At 34.0% G+C, this 16026-nt stretch overlaps 2 protein-coding genes across 3 annotated transcripts; both read left to right on the top strand.

Annotated features, from left to right (window-relative positions):
* The first annotated feature begins 9 nt into the window (after positions 1–9).
* Positions 10–7135, top strand: LOC143444902 (DNA helicase MCM8-like). The gene is made up of 17 exons (XM_076943693.1): positions 10–150; positions 525–684; positions 820–997; positions 1111–1210; positions 1301–1397; positions 1489–1689; positions 2296–2410; positions 2536–2652; positions 2867–3012; positions 3176–3390; positions 3737–3916; positions 4078–4227; positions 4324–4429; positions 6120–6257; positions 6353–6477; positions 6575–6743; positions 6831–7135. The coding sequence occupies exons 1-17, from the start codon at positions 77–79 to the stop codon at positions 6996–6998; spliced, it is 2439 nt and encodes an 812-aa protein (XP_076799808.1). The 5' UTR covers positions 10–76; the 3' UTR covers positions 6999–7135.
* Positions 7136–9097: 1962 nt separating this feature from the next.
* Positions 9098–15825, top strand: LOC143444904 (queuosine 5'-phosphate N-glycosylase/hydrolase-like). Of its 2 annotated transcripts, XM_076943698.1 has the most exons (8): positions 9098–9391; positions 12220–12309; positions 12428–12580; positions 12868–12965; positions 13146–13294; positions 13430–13583; positions 15404–15632; positions 15704–15825. In XM_076943698.1, exons 1-7 carry the CDS (start codon positions 9203–9205, stop codon positions 15630–15632), a joined length of 1062 nt encoding a protein of 353 aa, XP_076799813.1. In that variant the 5' UTR covers positions 9098–9202; the 3' UTR covers positions 15704–15825. The 2 variants fall into 2 exon arrangements, with proteins under 2 accessions (XP_076799813.1, XP_076799812.1); XM_076943697.1 differs by lacking the exon at positions 15704–15825 and having other exon boundaries at positions 15404–15663.
* Positions 15826–16026: the final 201 nt, after the last annotated feature.

Genomic DNA, 16026 nt, shown 5'->3' with positions numbered 1-16026 from the left:
TCTGGATTTATATTCTTAAGGAAGTGTTATGTAAGTTAAGTTACCAGTGCATGTTGTTCATAAAGCATTCAACAACATGTCAAATAAAAAGACACCAACAAGTGCATCAAAGAATCCTGCCAAAAAGAAAGGGCATTGGTTTCAAGCAAGGTAAGGCCTTAAACAATAAGTGTAAAACAGATAAAAGTTCACCAAATAGCTAAACGTAAGAGATTTAATGAATTATGCCAAAGTCAAAAATTGGAAAGTAAAAGATATTTTTTACCCTTCAGTCATTTTAAATGACAAGGCAATGGTTTTAGTTTTTTTGCATCGAAACGTTGGGTACAATGTGCAAACATGTATATAATGAAGTTTAACATAGCATCATATTCAAGTTTCAAATAGTTGTCTTGGGGGACCAACTATGTATACTAGTAAAGATTGTGATGAAGTATCAACGTAAATCGGGTCCATCTTTTTCATGTATCAATAACATGTAAGATATTAATTATAAGTATAGTAGAATACTACATTGTAACTAGAAATTTCCATCGAGGGCCACACATTGTATCAGCAGCTCAACCTCAAATCAACATAGGGCCGACAGCCTCATCCAGTCGACATACTCCTTACCAGGCATGGAGACATTACTTTCCTACTGAAGACTACTTTGCCCAATCTGCAACTGTAGAGAGAATAAAGGTTATCTATTGTTGTGTGTGTGGATATCTATTTAAATGAAGCAAAATAATCAATTACAAAGCCACAAAGAGTTGCAGACTAACATTTATTTTTTCACAAGTTATTGATAAACTATGTACGATATTATATCTATAGATATTTGAACTGTACATGGATGATTACTTCAAGGAACATGATATGAATGTTAATTGCACGAAGGGAAGTGTATCAGTTGATTGCAAAGATTTGGCTACTCACAAAGCTGTTGCTGAAAAGATCCCAATGCTCATGGAAGAATTAAGCCAAAAACCTGAACATACCATCAGTTGTTTAGGTATTCTACTTCAACTTGCATTAGCAAGCTGTGTAATTTGAACTTCAAGCTATTTTTCAAATTGTCAGCTGTCATGTTTTATTTTGTTAAATTAGTCAATTTGCCACATACAGGGCTTGCAACACATCAACACATCATTAAGAAATATCAATCACTAGCTGGCCAAGCACAAAGCCAACTGGTTAGCTCACTTGCAGATGTTCCTGTGATAAGGTACATTTCCATTATTTTCTGAAGTGTTCTTGCGAGTTTATTTATGTTGGCTATGTTTTAGTACTATACGACGTTCATTTTGAATTTTAGAGCCAGATTGTATAACTATGAACCACTGACCGCTTTAAAGCACCTTAAAGCCAGAACATACGGCAAACTTGTGGCAATCAAAGGAACGCTTGTGAAGGTATGTATTCATTAATTGTACCATGAAATACTAGCTGTAAAAATAAATTGCAAATGGAATGTGGTTTAGTATTAGCAATGTACTCTCTAAGGTAAGCAATGTAAAGCCTTTGTGTACTACTATGGCTTTCAAATGTGTGGCTTGTGGACATCTTCAAGCAATACTTTTAATTGACAACAACTATATGACTCCAACATCTTGCCTTGGATATAATTGCAAAGGTCGCACTTTTGAGCCACAACGCAATCACCCTTTGACTGAAATAACCGATTGGCAGTTAATCAAATTGCAGGTGAGCTGGTTACGATTGTTGTCATTTGTCTTTGTTAATTATGTTGAAGTCAGTGCTGAAAGTAAGCTGGAACGCTGTTTTGATATAAAAATTTGTGGTGATACAATGTTCTGGTAGAAGGTGCTATAGAACAATAACTTATTACATAGTATTTGTTCAACAATCAAATCTCGTGTAATTAGATTTTTCATAATAATGTAATATTGTAATGATTGGATGCGCCTGCCAGTTGCCAGCTACAAACAACCAGTGAAATATGGCTACCCCACACCTTAATAGTTAATAAAGCTTTAGTTGATTATACCATTGAATGGCGTAGACTCTACATTTGTGGTATATTTTGAAGCAGTAGTGATAGTTACAATAAAATCGAAGTATTCGTTTGGCAATTAAAAATTCATAAAACATTTAGAGACCAAAGATGGAGCAATTGATTGTATTTGTACGTGAAATCATTGTTGTTTTTTTTGTTCGGTTTATAGTTTTGCCGTTTCCGCAAGAAAATGAAACCACTCTCAGCCCGAATTAGAATATTCATAACCTTTGATGTTTAAGTTTGTGTAAGTATAAAGCAGTAAACCCTTCTCTGTTTAAATATTACGTTAGGAGTCTGCCTCAGATGAGCAAAGAGAAACTGGTAGAATGCCACGTACGATTGAAGTTGAATTAACACGGGATCTGACTGATGCAGCATCACCAGGAGATGTGGTTACCATCACAGGTGATATTTTCTTTTACTGGTTTTTGCAGCTCTACATTTTGTAGGAATATAACCATTATTTCAAATACTGTACTACAAAAGTTCTTGTGCACACACAGAAAGACACTAAATTTGTCATTCTCTAGGAATAGTAAAAGTAAAGAAGTCAGAAGATGGAAGATGGAAAGTAAAAGACAAGTCAATGTTTTTGCTGTACATAGAAGGAAATCATGTAAACAACACTAGAGGCACCATAATCAAAGGTTATGAGAGCTAACGCTTGTGCCCATGTAGTTTGTCTTAAGTGATATTTAGGGGAAGAGGAATTAATTCATAAGCTCTATTGCATTCGCATTTGAAAAACTGAAGCTTGCAATATTTCATAACTACGTAATTGTTTAAGAAACTGTATTTCACTACTTCTTAAGATCTATAGATAGACGGTAAAGGTAAACACTTTTATGAAATTTCTAACAGACTGTAGAAGTAACTCTCCTGAACATTTGTTGGACTTCAGTGAACGTGACTTGGCTGGAATTAATGAAATTCAAAAGCAGAATGATGTTTTTCCACTGTTAGTTTCTTCCTTGTGCCCCACCATTTATGGTCAAGATATGGTGAAGGTATAGTGTTTTGTCCATTGTTTTAAAACATTGGACAAGTAGATGCTTCACTTGTGTTGTATTACCATTACAATGCCTCCATACTTTTTATGGTGAAGTTAATTCAAAAGAAGTTGGCGGTTGACGATAGAAGCTTATTAGTTTATTGTCAAATTGATTTTAGGCGGGACTCTTACTCAGTTTGTTTGGAGGTAGCCAGAAAGAAGACAACCAAAAGGATCGGATGCCTGTTAGAGGAAACTCTCATATTCTGCTTGTTGGTGATCCTGGTTTGGGAAAAAGTCAACTTTTACAAGCCGTCAGTAGATTGGCTCCACGAGGTGTATATGTCTGTGGCAATGCCTCTTCTAATAGTGGATTGACTGTCACCTTATCCAGGTCACTACATAACCAAACGTATACATGGGTTATGATTTTGGATAAAATATACCATTACATGACTATATGAAGGCTTTGAGAGGAAGACTTCTGACTTAATAATCCTTCAATACTTGATCCTGAATCTTGATATGGGTGTGCATTGGTATACTTCGCACATGATTCACATTTTTAATATGATTTTTTAAGAATGTTATTGAGATAGCAAAAGATGTATTCAGACCTTGTGGGTTTCATAAAGAAATATGTGACCAGTTACCAATCCCAATGAGTTCATGGGTATTTTAAGGTTTTTGCATTTTTTAATGCTCTTTGCATTTTTACTGAAGATTTTATTCCTACATAGGGACTCCAGTACTGGAGATACCTCATTAGAAGCTGGTGCTCTTGTTCTTGCTGACCAGGGGGTATGCTGCATTGATGAATTTGATAAAATGAGCAATCAGCACCAAGCTTTGCTTGAAGCAATGGAGCAACAGAGCATTAGTATTGCCAAGGCCGGTGTTGTATGTAACATGCCAGCTAGGTAAAAGCTGTTTCAGTCAACTTATCTTATCTAAAACTTCATCACATTAAAAATAATTTATACCAGTAGCAAAAATTTAGTAAAAAAAGAAATTTGGATTCCAGTTATTGGCTGCATTTTTCAACTCCCTTTTGGGTAAACTTTTCATTGATGAATTTTAGGTGTTCCATTGTTGCTGCTGCTAACCCTTCTGGTGGTCACTATAACAAAGCTAAGACAGTTTCAGAAAATTTACGCATGGGTGGTGCTCTATTGTCACGATTTGATCTTGTTTATATTCTACTTGACACTCCTAATGAACAGCGTGACAAGTAAGCTTTTTAATATGGAAACCTTTCTGTATATTTTGGATATGTTGATCAGTTTGTACAACACTTACTTAAATATTGAAAAACTACATGTTACAGATTGTTATCTGACCATGTTATGGCAATGCACACCGGGAAGAAAAGAAACAAGAATAAAGCAGAAGAGCTGGCTGCAGCTTATCAATGTGAATCCCATGCTGAAAAGGCAAGTGACCGAATTAAAGCTAAAAAGGAGGAGATGATGCTGTCATTAGTTAGTGTTGTTTGAGTTGATCATCTTCAGTTATCTTATCAATGGATTACTGCCCGGTCATGGTAGAAGAGCTTGAGTGTCTCATTGAATTTTTCAGCTAAACGTAAGGAAATTTAGTTTTCAAAAAGATACATATAGCAAGACCGGTCGAAAGTAATTGGTCAGACTAAAAATGTTTTTCTCAGGAAAAAGATAACTTTATCTCGGGATAAAGATTATCATACCATAGAAATAAGTTATCCAGATAGAATACCATAGTTAAAGATTAAATTATCATAATAACTAGTTGAAAAAGCCAAGCACCTATCACTTAGATATTGTAAGGGTCTCTTAAACAAATTGTTATTGCTCTGGAACTGTTTAGTTTATGCAACTCGTCTGCTATGATGTCAATCGAACAGGTTCTGCCTAAGACAGGTACAAGGATACTCACCCTATTTTTTACAGCTAAATGTACAGGTACAAAGCTTGTACTGTATGCAGGAGTTTGCCCGAAGTTCAACATCATAATATGTTGAGTTTCTGAATGAAGTTGAGACAAAGTGTGTGTCGTGGTTGAAAACGGTACTGTAGGCTCAGTCACCTGATGTTTGCAAATGATCTGCATTTCTAAATCTGATCTTCAATATGCACTCGATTGTTTTGCAACTCTTTGCAAGGACTCTCGGATGAACATAAACATAATGTTGATAACTGAGATACTCTACCCTTCGAGAAATCCTGCTTTAGTGTTCATTGCCAGTGTGCCGAGAAACACTAAAGCAGGTAGAGAGCTCAAGTAACTAGGAGCGCAATTCACAAGTGATGAAATGCAGAACATTGAATTGGACACTTGCATCGGAATAGTGAGTGCAGTCATATGTGGACTTCTACATTTGGTTGTCATTGTCACATTTGGCCATGAATCCTGGATAATGCCCAAAAGAGTGCATTCACGGTGCAGGGCTTAGAAAAGGGATTTTTAAGAGTCCATGGTGTAAGTCGTGCAAAGACTTTTCTCAGCCAAAGATGAAGGTTATCATACCATACCGTAATACTACCAGATCAAACGCATAACATTTAAAGCCATAAATTGATGTTGAGTTCCTCATCTTCTTCGAATTAAGAGATTATAACAACGATGGTATAGTCACAGTAGTAAAATGCTCCAGGAGAGATGTTCAAATCAAGTCATGCTTGTCACACCAACTTGTAAAAAGAACAGTAGGTCGACCAACGATCAGGTGGTACAAGCGCATCACTAACCTGGCCTGGTTACCCTTTCTATTCCTTTCGCCAAATTGGCCTGGGTTGCTGCCCCTACGACTTGTAAGGGAATACAATGGGTTCCGAAGACGGAAAGAAAGAAATTTTGAACTATGAATTTTTGAAACAAAAAAGAAATAATTTGATAGCAAATTTATTTTCTGATTATGCTTGTATTCGTTTTCAGTACTATTTTTAGAGTATAGTGATTTCCCAAACTTTTCTCTGAAAGGTTTGTTTTTCTGTAACTAATTTTGTTATTAACAAACGTTATTTACAAAAACAAAGAGTACGTTCGTTTTCGCTATTCCTATTTTTGCCGTTTGCTGTGTTAGGTTTACTTTTTTAACCCATTAACATCAAAATGTTCATCATATTCAAACTTTGTCTTGCACAGGGTTCTCTCAAGGAAAAGCTGATGAACTATGCGAGCAGAGATGATTGTGATCCCGTACCACATTTTTTATTGTGGAAATACATTGCTTACGCACGCAAGAATAACAAACAGATAAAATTAAGCCCTGAAGCTTGTCAGGCAAGTTAGATGTTTAAATTTGATCTATGAGCTTTTCTACCATCAGCAATTTTTAGTTTCACGAATAGTTTTATCCTTTGTTCTACGTTACACAGGGTTTGAAAAACTTTTACTTGGAACTGAGGCAGAAAGGTCATCAGTCAGACAGCACCCCAATTACTACTCGACAATTGGAATCGCTGAAAAGATTATCAGAAGCTCGCGCCAAAATCGAATTACGGTTTGTTCTTCCAAAACCAATTAGCTTACTGTGGTTTTCAATACAAGTATTTGGCATATACACTATACAGCGTTCAAACGTTATCTCATCCATGTAGGACGGTCGTTACCGGTGATGACGCGGCAGACGTTGTTGAAATAATGCGTCACAGTTTGTACGACACTTACTCGGACGAAACCGACGCACTTATATTTGATCGTTCGATGCATGGTTCTGGCGTAAGCGTCAGAAGCAAGGTGAAGCGCCTACTTGCAGCCCTAATAAAGGTAAGGAGGGTAACGATACGAATACTGAACAGTGAATATATCTGTTAATCTGGAAAATGATTGATTCATTTGATTCCTGTTTTCTAGGCAGCAGAAATTCGTTCCAGTAATAACTTTAGTATAAGCGACATACGAAATATTGCGGAAAAAGTTGATGTTGGCAGCAGTGTTACGAATTTGATTGACTCCCTTAATAATCAGGGATATTTACTAAAAAGTGGTGCCACAATGTACAAACTTCAAGCTGTGGAATAATCTTGTTTTTTTTATTTACCAAGCTTAATTTTTCCGTTATTGTCGTACTTTTAATTTGCTTTCTACTTCATAGTCACCATTGCATTCTTGTCGATGTGATTGGTAACTAACTTCGTTACTAAACGTTCTTCTTGAAATGTTGTTTCAGTTTTTCTTTGTAAGTACAGCGATTGCTTGCACGAATTCTCGTTCAACCCAATACGTTCATGACGTCATCAGTGACAGAAAGATATCGCTCCCTCAAAATATGTTTCCTGGCTATAGGCTACACCCTGAATATGGATGTGCTTAGGTATGGCATGAAGAGGACCTTCCATACTTTTTCAAACTTGCTTAGTTTAAAATCGATTTTATATTAACCTAAGACCGAGATCTACAATACTTGTGCGTTGCATTTTTTCTAGGATCATTGGCGTTGCATGGGGAGCACAATTCTCGCAGTTTTTCTACGGGCATAGGCATACCTATCGATTAAAACTATGATTTCCCAACGAGCCAAAAAGGCGCCAATTCTCTCCAGGCACTTCACCAGTCCCAAAACATTAAATTGTTGGTTAAGAGTAGAATTTTTTGTCATTATAACCTTTTTCAGATATGTAAGTCGGGTTCGGGCTTAAGTTTGAATAAAAAAAATCGGAACCGAATTCGTACTCACATTCTGTTCCATTTTCGTTGTAACTTTACGTTCTTTACACTTATGTGCATGTGCGTAGAGTGCTAAAAACCTCTTGCAGAGAAAACAGCGCAACTTGACAAAATGATGACATCCAAAGATGTCTTTGATTCATTCAGTGAATTCAACTCTCAGGTTTCAAATAAAATTTCTGGTTGTTGCAAAAACGAAGTAATACATAGGTAAGGATTTGTTTATCGTAATAAAATGTTTAAATCTTTTCAATTGATAAATCATATAACCAGCCTCCCTGAAACTTTGACCGACATCCATTTACTTATTCAACATCCAAACCAACGCTAACAAAAACATAGCAGTCACGACGAAGGTACCTTTACTTTTTATGTGATAAATCTATAAGAGGAGAAGCCTACGCACACATATTCAGGTAGCCAAAAACCAGCGTAGAGAATCTGAAACCTTAAATTGATTGGCGCCGATATTTTCCAGAAACACAACCATAACTTAATATGCTAAATACCCGGATATGCATTGAATAATGGTTAATCTGGAATTGACATAATCCAACACTTGTCTAGGTCTGGCTGATTATAGCCGTCACTAGGGCTTAGCATTGCCACAACAGAAACGATGAATGGTCAACTTAAGGTCGCTTCTTCAAATTACGTTGGAATCAGTTGCCTGAAAACTACCCTTTTCATGCATCCTATGAAACCGTTTAACCCTAAATTTTATTGCCCCGACGGCTCTAGCTAGCGATAATTGATGATTGAGTAACGTCATTTCCACCAAGTCGCGTGTAGCATGCTGTATATTTTTAAAATTAATAAAATGGAGTTAGGCTACTATGATTTCACGAAACTACCCACCTTGTTAAAAAATTATCTACGGCCTACGAGCAATGGAATTTAATGGAAGTAATGGAACTTTTGAGGGCCGTTAAGTTGTCGACCGCTCGTTTATAAAAATTCTCCTGCTAAACTACAGGCCGACGACATCGCAAATGTTTCTCATATACCATCAGGATGTATTCTCTTCTTTGCTCTTTGTGGTTCTTTTATTTCCACCATGGTCATTTCGCTGCGACCAATATCCCAGAACCTGACCCCAAAGCAATTGGTGCACAAATATTTCGTAGACAATTGATTGTTGTTGATTTCTTTTTTATAAACTGTCCTATATTTTATCGTTCATTTTATTTAAAATGCTTTCTACTGCATTTTTACTTTTAGATGTTTTTACGTTGCTTTTGTGTTTAATCCATTCATAAAAATAGTTTGGTAACAATCCTACAGTTGTAATTTACAAATTTCATGACTAAAGTAACAAAACATCGAAAAGGAAAAAAAAGCAGTACCGTATTATTTATTTTTACTCCAAATCCAAAGAAACGTTTTCGAAATGTGGGAATACCCTAAATCAAAACTTGCTGACTTGTTTTTTTTTCAGTTCTTATTACACTCAGACAACTAAGTTAACGATCGAAGAGTTGTACAATGTACATAAGACTGTAACGTTACTGGGCTATGATCGCGACACTAAAATTTATTTAAGAAAATCCGCGTTCGTTATGCCGGATACTAGTTGTTCATCCCCTTTATGTATGCCAAGGGAGTCTGGAAAGTTTATCGCTGAACGCAGCACGAATGTTATCATTGACGAAAATGGAATTAAGAAAACTGCTTCGGTGTTGGTTGAAAAGGTAATGAATGGAAAATTTTCAATTGGTGGTTGGAAGAAAGAAAAATTGCATCCCAGTGTGAGTTGTATATTATGATACTTCCAATAGTAATTTTAATACAAATATGAAACGTAATTTACTTGTATTGTAGGATCTATTGTAATATATTACTGTATATTTGACTGTTTATATGTTTACCATTGTAGATGGAAGTATATAGAAAAATTCATTTTAAGGTTTGATAAAATTTTTGATCAATATATGCAGTATTTTGTGGTGAAATTTGCATATGTAACAAATTGCTCTGTAGATAAAAATATGTATTATGATAATTTACTTGATGAGGGACAGCAAAAGACTGTACAATCATTTGTATTTGCTGATTGCAATTTTACATAAACATCCTTATTTTAAAGTGAGGTGTAAGTCCAAAAGTAAGTTGATCTTAGATGAAAGAACACCATTAACTGAACATTCTAGTAAAATACTTTTGAAAAATAACTTGTGGTTAGGTAGTTATCGACAAAAGAAAATCGCAAAAAGCCTCAATTTTTGGCCTTCATTGTGACGTAGATGAAGGCTCTTGTTATGTCATAGGTTAGTCAAGTTGTTTGAAAACATGATTTTGCTTTTCTTGCTCAGTAGTCTACTGAGGTTAGAAGTGTGGGCCATAAGAGTTTAGCCTACATCTAATTAGGTGTCATGTGAAGAAATTAGCAATGTAAAGCATTGTAACTCAATAAATTACGATTGTTTGAAACATAAAATATCTGGTAACCCAATTATTTGTGTCAGTGAAGTGACTGTATCCTTGGACCGCATAGGCTACCTGTCAAAAAAACACCCTACTGGTTGCCATGCTTGGGCTATAGACTGTCACATATCAAGCTATTGGCAGATAGAGTCATCTATACACCTGTAACAGATATATACATGATATACAGTAGGTATTGCTAAATTTATAAATTTGCAAATGCTGTCTGTGATTACCTATAACATCACAAGAGCCTTCATCTATGTCATTAAGGCAAATTTTGTGATTTTCTTTGCTTATAATTACCTAACCAAGAATTGGTTTTCATAACTATTATACCAGAACATTCAGTGAGTACTGTTTTTTCATATTAGATCAAATTGTTTTTGGATTTACCCTCACTTTAAGAAAAGAGAAGCTTTTGATAAATATAACTTAAAATTCAACAGATAAACAGTATACAGTATATCACAAAATAAATGAGTTTATCACTGTGGAAATAAGTATGTCAATTACAGACTTCGCAATGTTATTAATAGTAGCCTTGCCCAAGCATATGGTAATATGTTTACCATATTTTGCAAACTTTAAACCATGACAAATTAAACAAGAGCTTTAATATTTTGGCTGCATCAAGCCATCTATTACAGCATTATAAACAGTGTTGCCATTCTTTATAGGCATTTTTACATATAACCAAGTTTAAATTTCCCTATGTATGTACTGAAATCAATACATCGTACAGTTAGGAACATATGAAACAACATAAGACATGGCAAAATATCACTGTAATGAAACATTCTTGTAGAAAATGAAAACATTTTTCAAAAGAAAAGAACAAAATACTCATTATATTATATCTGTCAGCGCCAAATGAACCACACCAGCAGGACAAAATTCAATGCTGTACAGTTGTATGCTAAACCATTCACCAAGAATGATACATATCACTATTACTCGTATATTTATTGCCATAATGACTATATAGAAAAAATTGTATGTAGGTTAACTCAAAGATACCTTATGACGCACAAGTAACATTGACCGTTCAAAAGTACGGCCTATATTCAGCCTGCCGACACTAACTTCAACTTTTATCAACGAATAGATTTTGCGTCACAATGGATTACAGTGAATTGTTTTCTGCAACTGATCAGTATTATTTCTAATGTCAAGCCATGTTTTCCTCATTTTTTTACAACTAACTAATTTTCTTAAGAATTTTCTGACTAAGACAATAATTTTATTGCAATATTAAAGATCAAAGTAATTTAATAAATCCGCACACATCTTGTTTCTAGCTTGTGTACTTATTTCTTACTTTACTCTCTACAAAACCCCAAATTTCCTACTGTAGGGATTTTTCCTTACTTGTGGCGAAATCGATTACAAATCCTAAAAAAAAACAAGTTAGATTACAAATGTAATAAAATCTGAAAGCTTAAATGCAAAGTTTTTCATTTTTCAACTGAATACAAATAGCATTGCAAGTTTTCTTCTTAAAGTGAGAGGCAGGTCCAAAATACAAGTTAGCCTCAAATCAAAGAGTCAGTAAATGTATTGGTGAAAGGATTTGTGCCGTTGTACCTGACCGTAAGTTAGGTAAGGCCTACCTGATACAAGATATTCCTGTTAGGCATTGAAGTGCTTATAAATTTTTTCTTATTTCCTGTCTCTCACATGAAAAGCTTTATTCATACCTAATCCAAAATTCAAACTTGATCAAATGTCATAAGTGCCACGACCATCACATATGTTGGAAATAGTGTAAAATTTGTGTGTTGTTAAAATACATTTTTGGCAATCGATGCTTAACCACTGAGTATTATCGAAAAATGATTTCTTTAGTATACTTGCTGACAAATCTTCTTTGATTAAAAGCAACTTGTTTCAGCACTTGTTTTCACTTTATGGAATTGAACACATTATTTAGCTACCAGTTTTAATTTTTTGAATTCAAATTGTGTTGCCAAAAAAGTTTTCAAATATTCAAAGTATGCTTAATTAAATTGTTTTTTGTGATGTTTATCATGGCTAGTATGTTACTATTTTTATGTTGAGACTTTATCAAAACTCTACCAAATTAATTAACTTCCTCCATTAGATAACATAATGCCAAATACTGTAAATTCTTTTTTGTTTTTATACAAAGGTTACAAATGAAGCTGCGATTGACTTCATATTTGTTATGGACACACTGAATTTTTCTTTTTGGCCAGATGGCAATGATGAAAAGTTTACTGTGAGTGCTGGATTATAGTTTAGTATGTCTTCTGATAGAGTATAAATACACTGCTGTGCATGTTGGTGTTAACTACCGTTAATGATATATTAGTAGCTTAATTAACATATATTGTCAGATCATGTATGAAAAGGTATCATACACTGGATACTGGGCACTAGTTGCTGCACTGAAACGTGCCCAAGATGAAGGTTTTGCAATAACTGATGCTAAATTTATGAGTTGTGTGGATCAAAACACATTCAGTCACATATTTCGAAGTAGTACTGAAGTAAGTGAAAATTTTCATAAACCTCTTTAATTTAGTTTAGATAAGGAAGGAAACAGAAATTGCTTTCTTTCATAAAGCTTTCCAGCTGCCAACTTGAAAAGCTATTTGGTATCTTAGCATTATAGGTGGAATGTGAAGTCATAGTTTTCATCAATATACTTGGATTCCGTGCTTATTTCAACTCCTCCTACTTACCTTACTATCGTATTTGAGAACTGTAAAACTTTTATTTCACCTGTTTTTGTTGTTTGAAAACTTTTTTCTTGTTTGGTTGAAATAATGTTTAGAGCAACATACCCTTGCTGAGAGAAAGGGTTGAAGCCTTAAATGATGCTGGATCTGTATTGCTCAATAACTTCAATGGAACTTTTCTAAATTGTTTGAAGTAATATCATCTAGGTCTTCGTGTATAATTTTGAAAGATTTTAAAACAATCAGTATTTGTATTAATGGTATCTATTTAAACATTTCTGTTGATTTAAAATTTAGATGAATATGACACCATTAAAAAGTTTTGTAGGAAGTTGTCAGCTAATATCTCGATAGTATTAAGTTTTTATTCCAGATCATGTGAAAAAGATGCAATAGCTCTGATAAGAACAATTGTTTCAAACTTTAAGTCATTTCGTGATGAGTCACAATATGAAGGACAAAAAGTTTCTTTCTACAAAAGAGCACAAATATTGGTTGCAGATATTTGGGATTGCTTTCAAGGTTAAAATAAGAACAATATCTGTCTTTGATCTGGTAAAATATTGGTCGTTTTTATAGATATTGAAGTGACATTGATCTAAATGTTTGTTGCATTTTCATATCCTAGTTTTTGTCACTAATAAATGTTTATTATAGGCAAAGGCTTGGGTGAGTTTTACAACATAGATGAACTGACAATGTTTGCTGATTATCGAGTTCCACAGACTTTGGAATATTTTGGAATTCTCTGTTATACTTCGGAGTTAAAGAAGATTCTTAGAAATCAAACAGTTTTGGAGAGTGGTTCCAGGTATAACATGTTAGTCGCTAAGTTTTGTGTAGCAATAGGAAATTTCTCTCGAAGTAAATTTAAAAAAGTGTGCGTCATGCAATTTTAAGTACAAGATATTTAGGATTGTTGAAAGATTTCATGAGGTTAATAAAAATACCAAAACCGGATTTTTAATCTAAAATTGTTCATCAAAATCAATAGTTTAGACAAATCTTTTAAAACAATATCCTTTCAATGTATAAGATTTCAATATAATTTTGCTTCCCAATGTTTTAATATTTTCCACTTTTGGTAAATTTCGTCTTAAAACGTCCAATTTGGCAGAATTTCAGTTTAAAGAATTTTGTTTAAAATTTTCGGCTTGCTTGATATAAAATATTAAAATCTTATACTTTTCACATCATTACAAGATAGGGTAAAACTGTTTTATTTTTACTTGCTAGTGGATTGTAAATTTATTTATTTATGGCTAGTGGATTAAATTTAGTTATAAAAATAGTCTTAGAATTGCTAACCATGTATTTTGTCATGGTGCCAGAACCAGATAGCTGATGTTAGGTAAAATATATTAAAATAGTATATATCATACCTGATGAGTTCTGAAAATTATTTATCACCAATGGGAAAAAAATTAATGAGTACAATGCTCACATTTAGTGAAAAATATTGATTATTCTGAAAACAAATAGGACATCTGTGCAATATATGGTAGCCTTACTCTCACTCATACAATAAATGAATGGGTTAAATATGTCAGTTATTATCATACAAACACATTTTAGTTTTTTAGAGTGCCACGTCTTTAAGGTGAAGATAATTACTTCATAAATTTTAGTGATGTGTCATGCTGTTAACAATTACTGAATTAAACGGTTATGATGTTAATGGACCAAAATGTTTGTAAAATTATATCTAAAACACTGTAATGCAAAAATGAAACAGAGGATCACAGGAAATATTTTAAGGAGGAGTTTACAATTCTGTTGATGATTTGAATTCTAACTTTCGTACAAACATATTTTACAACATCAAGAATTTGATACAATACAATTTTTTACATCGTTTTCTTGTGCCTGTACTTCACATATTTGACTTATTTGGTAATTGTAACGTTTGGATTTTTTCTGACTTAAATCATGCTTCTGAAGTAAATGTTGGATTCAAATAGTTGGCCCATTTCCATCTCTGTGTTGGTTCATTATTTTAAAAAGGCTTATCTCACTAAAATGAATCTTTTAAAATTCTTGAAGGTTGTGTGAAAAGTAATTAGTTTAACTAAGTGAATACGAATGGCAAAATTTAACAAAATTTAATTTTTTAATTCTTTATGAAAAAAAATAAGTAAAAAACAAACCCTAGATCTGTGCACTTTAACAGCGGCTGGTAAAAGGCAAATGAACACTGGGTCAGCAATCCTGCACTTGCTAATGTAAAAAAGTGAAATTAAATTTGAGTAGGACAAAATTTAAATCGGACAAACTACCCCTAGTTTCGTTTTTTCTTTTTTCATTATAACTATTCTCATGTACTTTAACTTTAAGAAGAGGTTTTAATACTTTTGTGGAGTCAGCATTGTCAAACGAGGTAGAAACTGCTCCTATCAGTTTGTCACCCTTCATTGCAGTATTGAAGTTGTCACTCATCCTCACTAATCGCTAGATCTTTGATGAAAAGCAGAATTTCAGTAATTCTGTAAACATTTACATGCAAAGCGATCCGAACTTGTAAAAGGAGTGTTTCAATTTTTTCTTTGAATCATTTTAATGGTATGTTATTAAATAGACTCCCGTCTTTCACAATTTACAAAAAAGCAACTTTGTATACTTTATTTATTTCAGATACGAATTAGAGATCCGCGGATGTTCTATAGAAGCGGTAGAAAGATTGAAAACTGAACTTCGTCGTCAAATACTTGAAGTCAGTAATGGTGAAAGAGAAAAGAATACCAAACAAAATACCATGGTCAATTCAATTACCGTTGACTTTTATTTATGGGATTATGCAAAGTCTCACAGGAAACAAATGGCTCACCTACCGTTTCATAAAGTCCGGACAATCTATTATTAGGTAAATAACTGAAGAAGAACGATTGATTTGATTTGGGTTCTGATTCGTATTACGTGTTTTACATTATTCAGGAGCAGACTTTAAGACAAGACCTGTTTAGAAAGTGCAGACAGTCAGTCAGAAAGCTCAAGTTGCTATCTCATAAGTGTTGCTTTCGTTCTCGGCAATCAAAAATAAAAAGCTAACACTCAAACAGCGCCTGACTTGACTTTAAAAAAACAGAATTAGCTTATAAATATAATCCATAGGCCACAAACATAAACATTACTTTTCTTTACAAATTCGGACGAATCAACCATCGCTCAACCTCACATAACATTCGGTGATAAATATCAAGCATAAATCACTCTCACCACCCGGACTAAATGTTAGCGCACGATTTCAGCAGCCACTG

The sequence above is a fragment of the Clavelina lepadiformis genome, chromosome 2 (assembly GCF_947623445.1).
Source record: "Clavelina lepadiformis chromosome 2, kaClaLepa1.1, whole genome shotgun sequence".
Classification (NCBI taxonomy): domain Eukaryota; kingdom Metazoa; phylum Chordata; class Ascidiacea; order Aplousobranchia; family Clavelinidae; genus Clavelina; species Clavelina lepadiformis.
Note: the sequence above shows the minus strand (reverse complement) of the source record. Positions and strands in the feature narration are given on the sequence as shown.

What these genes read in the sequence shown, in the direction of transcription:
- LOC143444902 (XM_076943693.1), top strand. Translation starts at nt 77, where the DNA reads ATGTCAAATAAAAAGACACCAACAAGTGCATCAAAGAATCCTGCCAAA. An exon ending in GCAGATGTTCCTGTGATAAG is followed by an intron (nt 1,211 to 1,300) that starts GTACATTTCCAT and finishes TTTGAATTTTAG; the next exon opens with AGCCAGATTGTATAACTATG. An exon ending in GTATGTAACATGCCAGCTAG is followed by an intron (nt 3,917 to 4,077) that starts GTAAAAGCTGTT and finishes GATGAATTTTAG; the next exon opens with GTGTTCCATTGTTGCTGCTG.
- LOC143444904 (XM_076943698.1), top strand. Translation starts at nt 9,203, where the DNA reads ATGCCGGATACTAGTTGTTCATCCCCTTTATGTATGCCAAGGGAGTCT. An exon ending in AAGAAAAATTGCATCCCAGT is followed by an intron (nt 9,392 to 12,219) that starts GTGAGTTGTATA and finishes TTTTATACAAAG; the next exon opens with GTTACAAATGAAGCTGCGAT. An exon ending in TATTTGGGATTGCTTTCAAG is followed by an intron (nt 13,295 to 13,429) that starts GTTAAAATAAGA and finishes TGTTTATTATAG; the next exon opens with GCAAAGGCTTGGGTGAGTTT.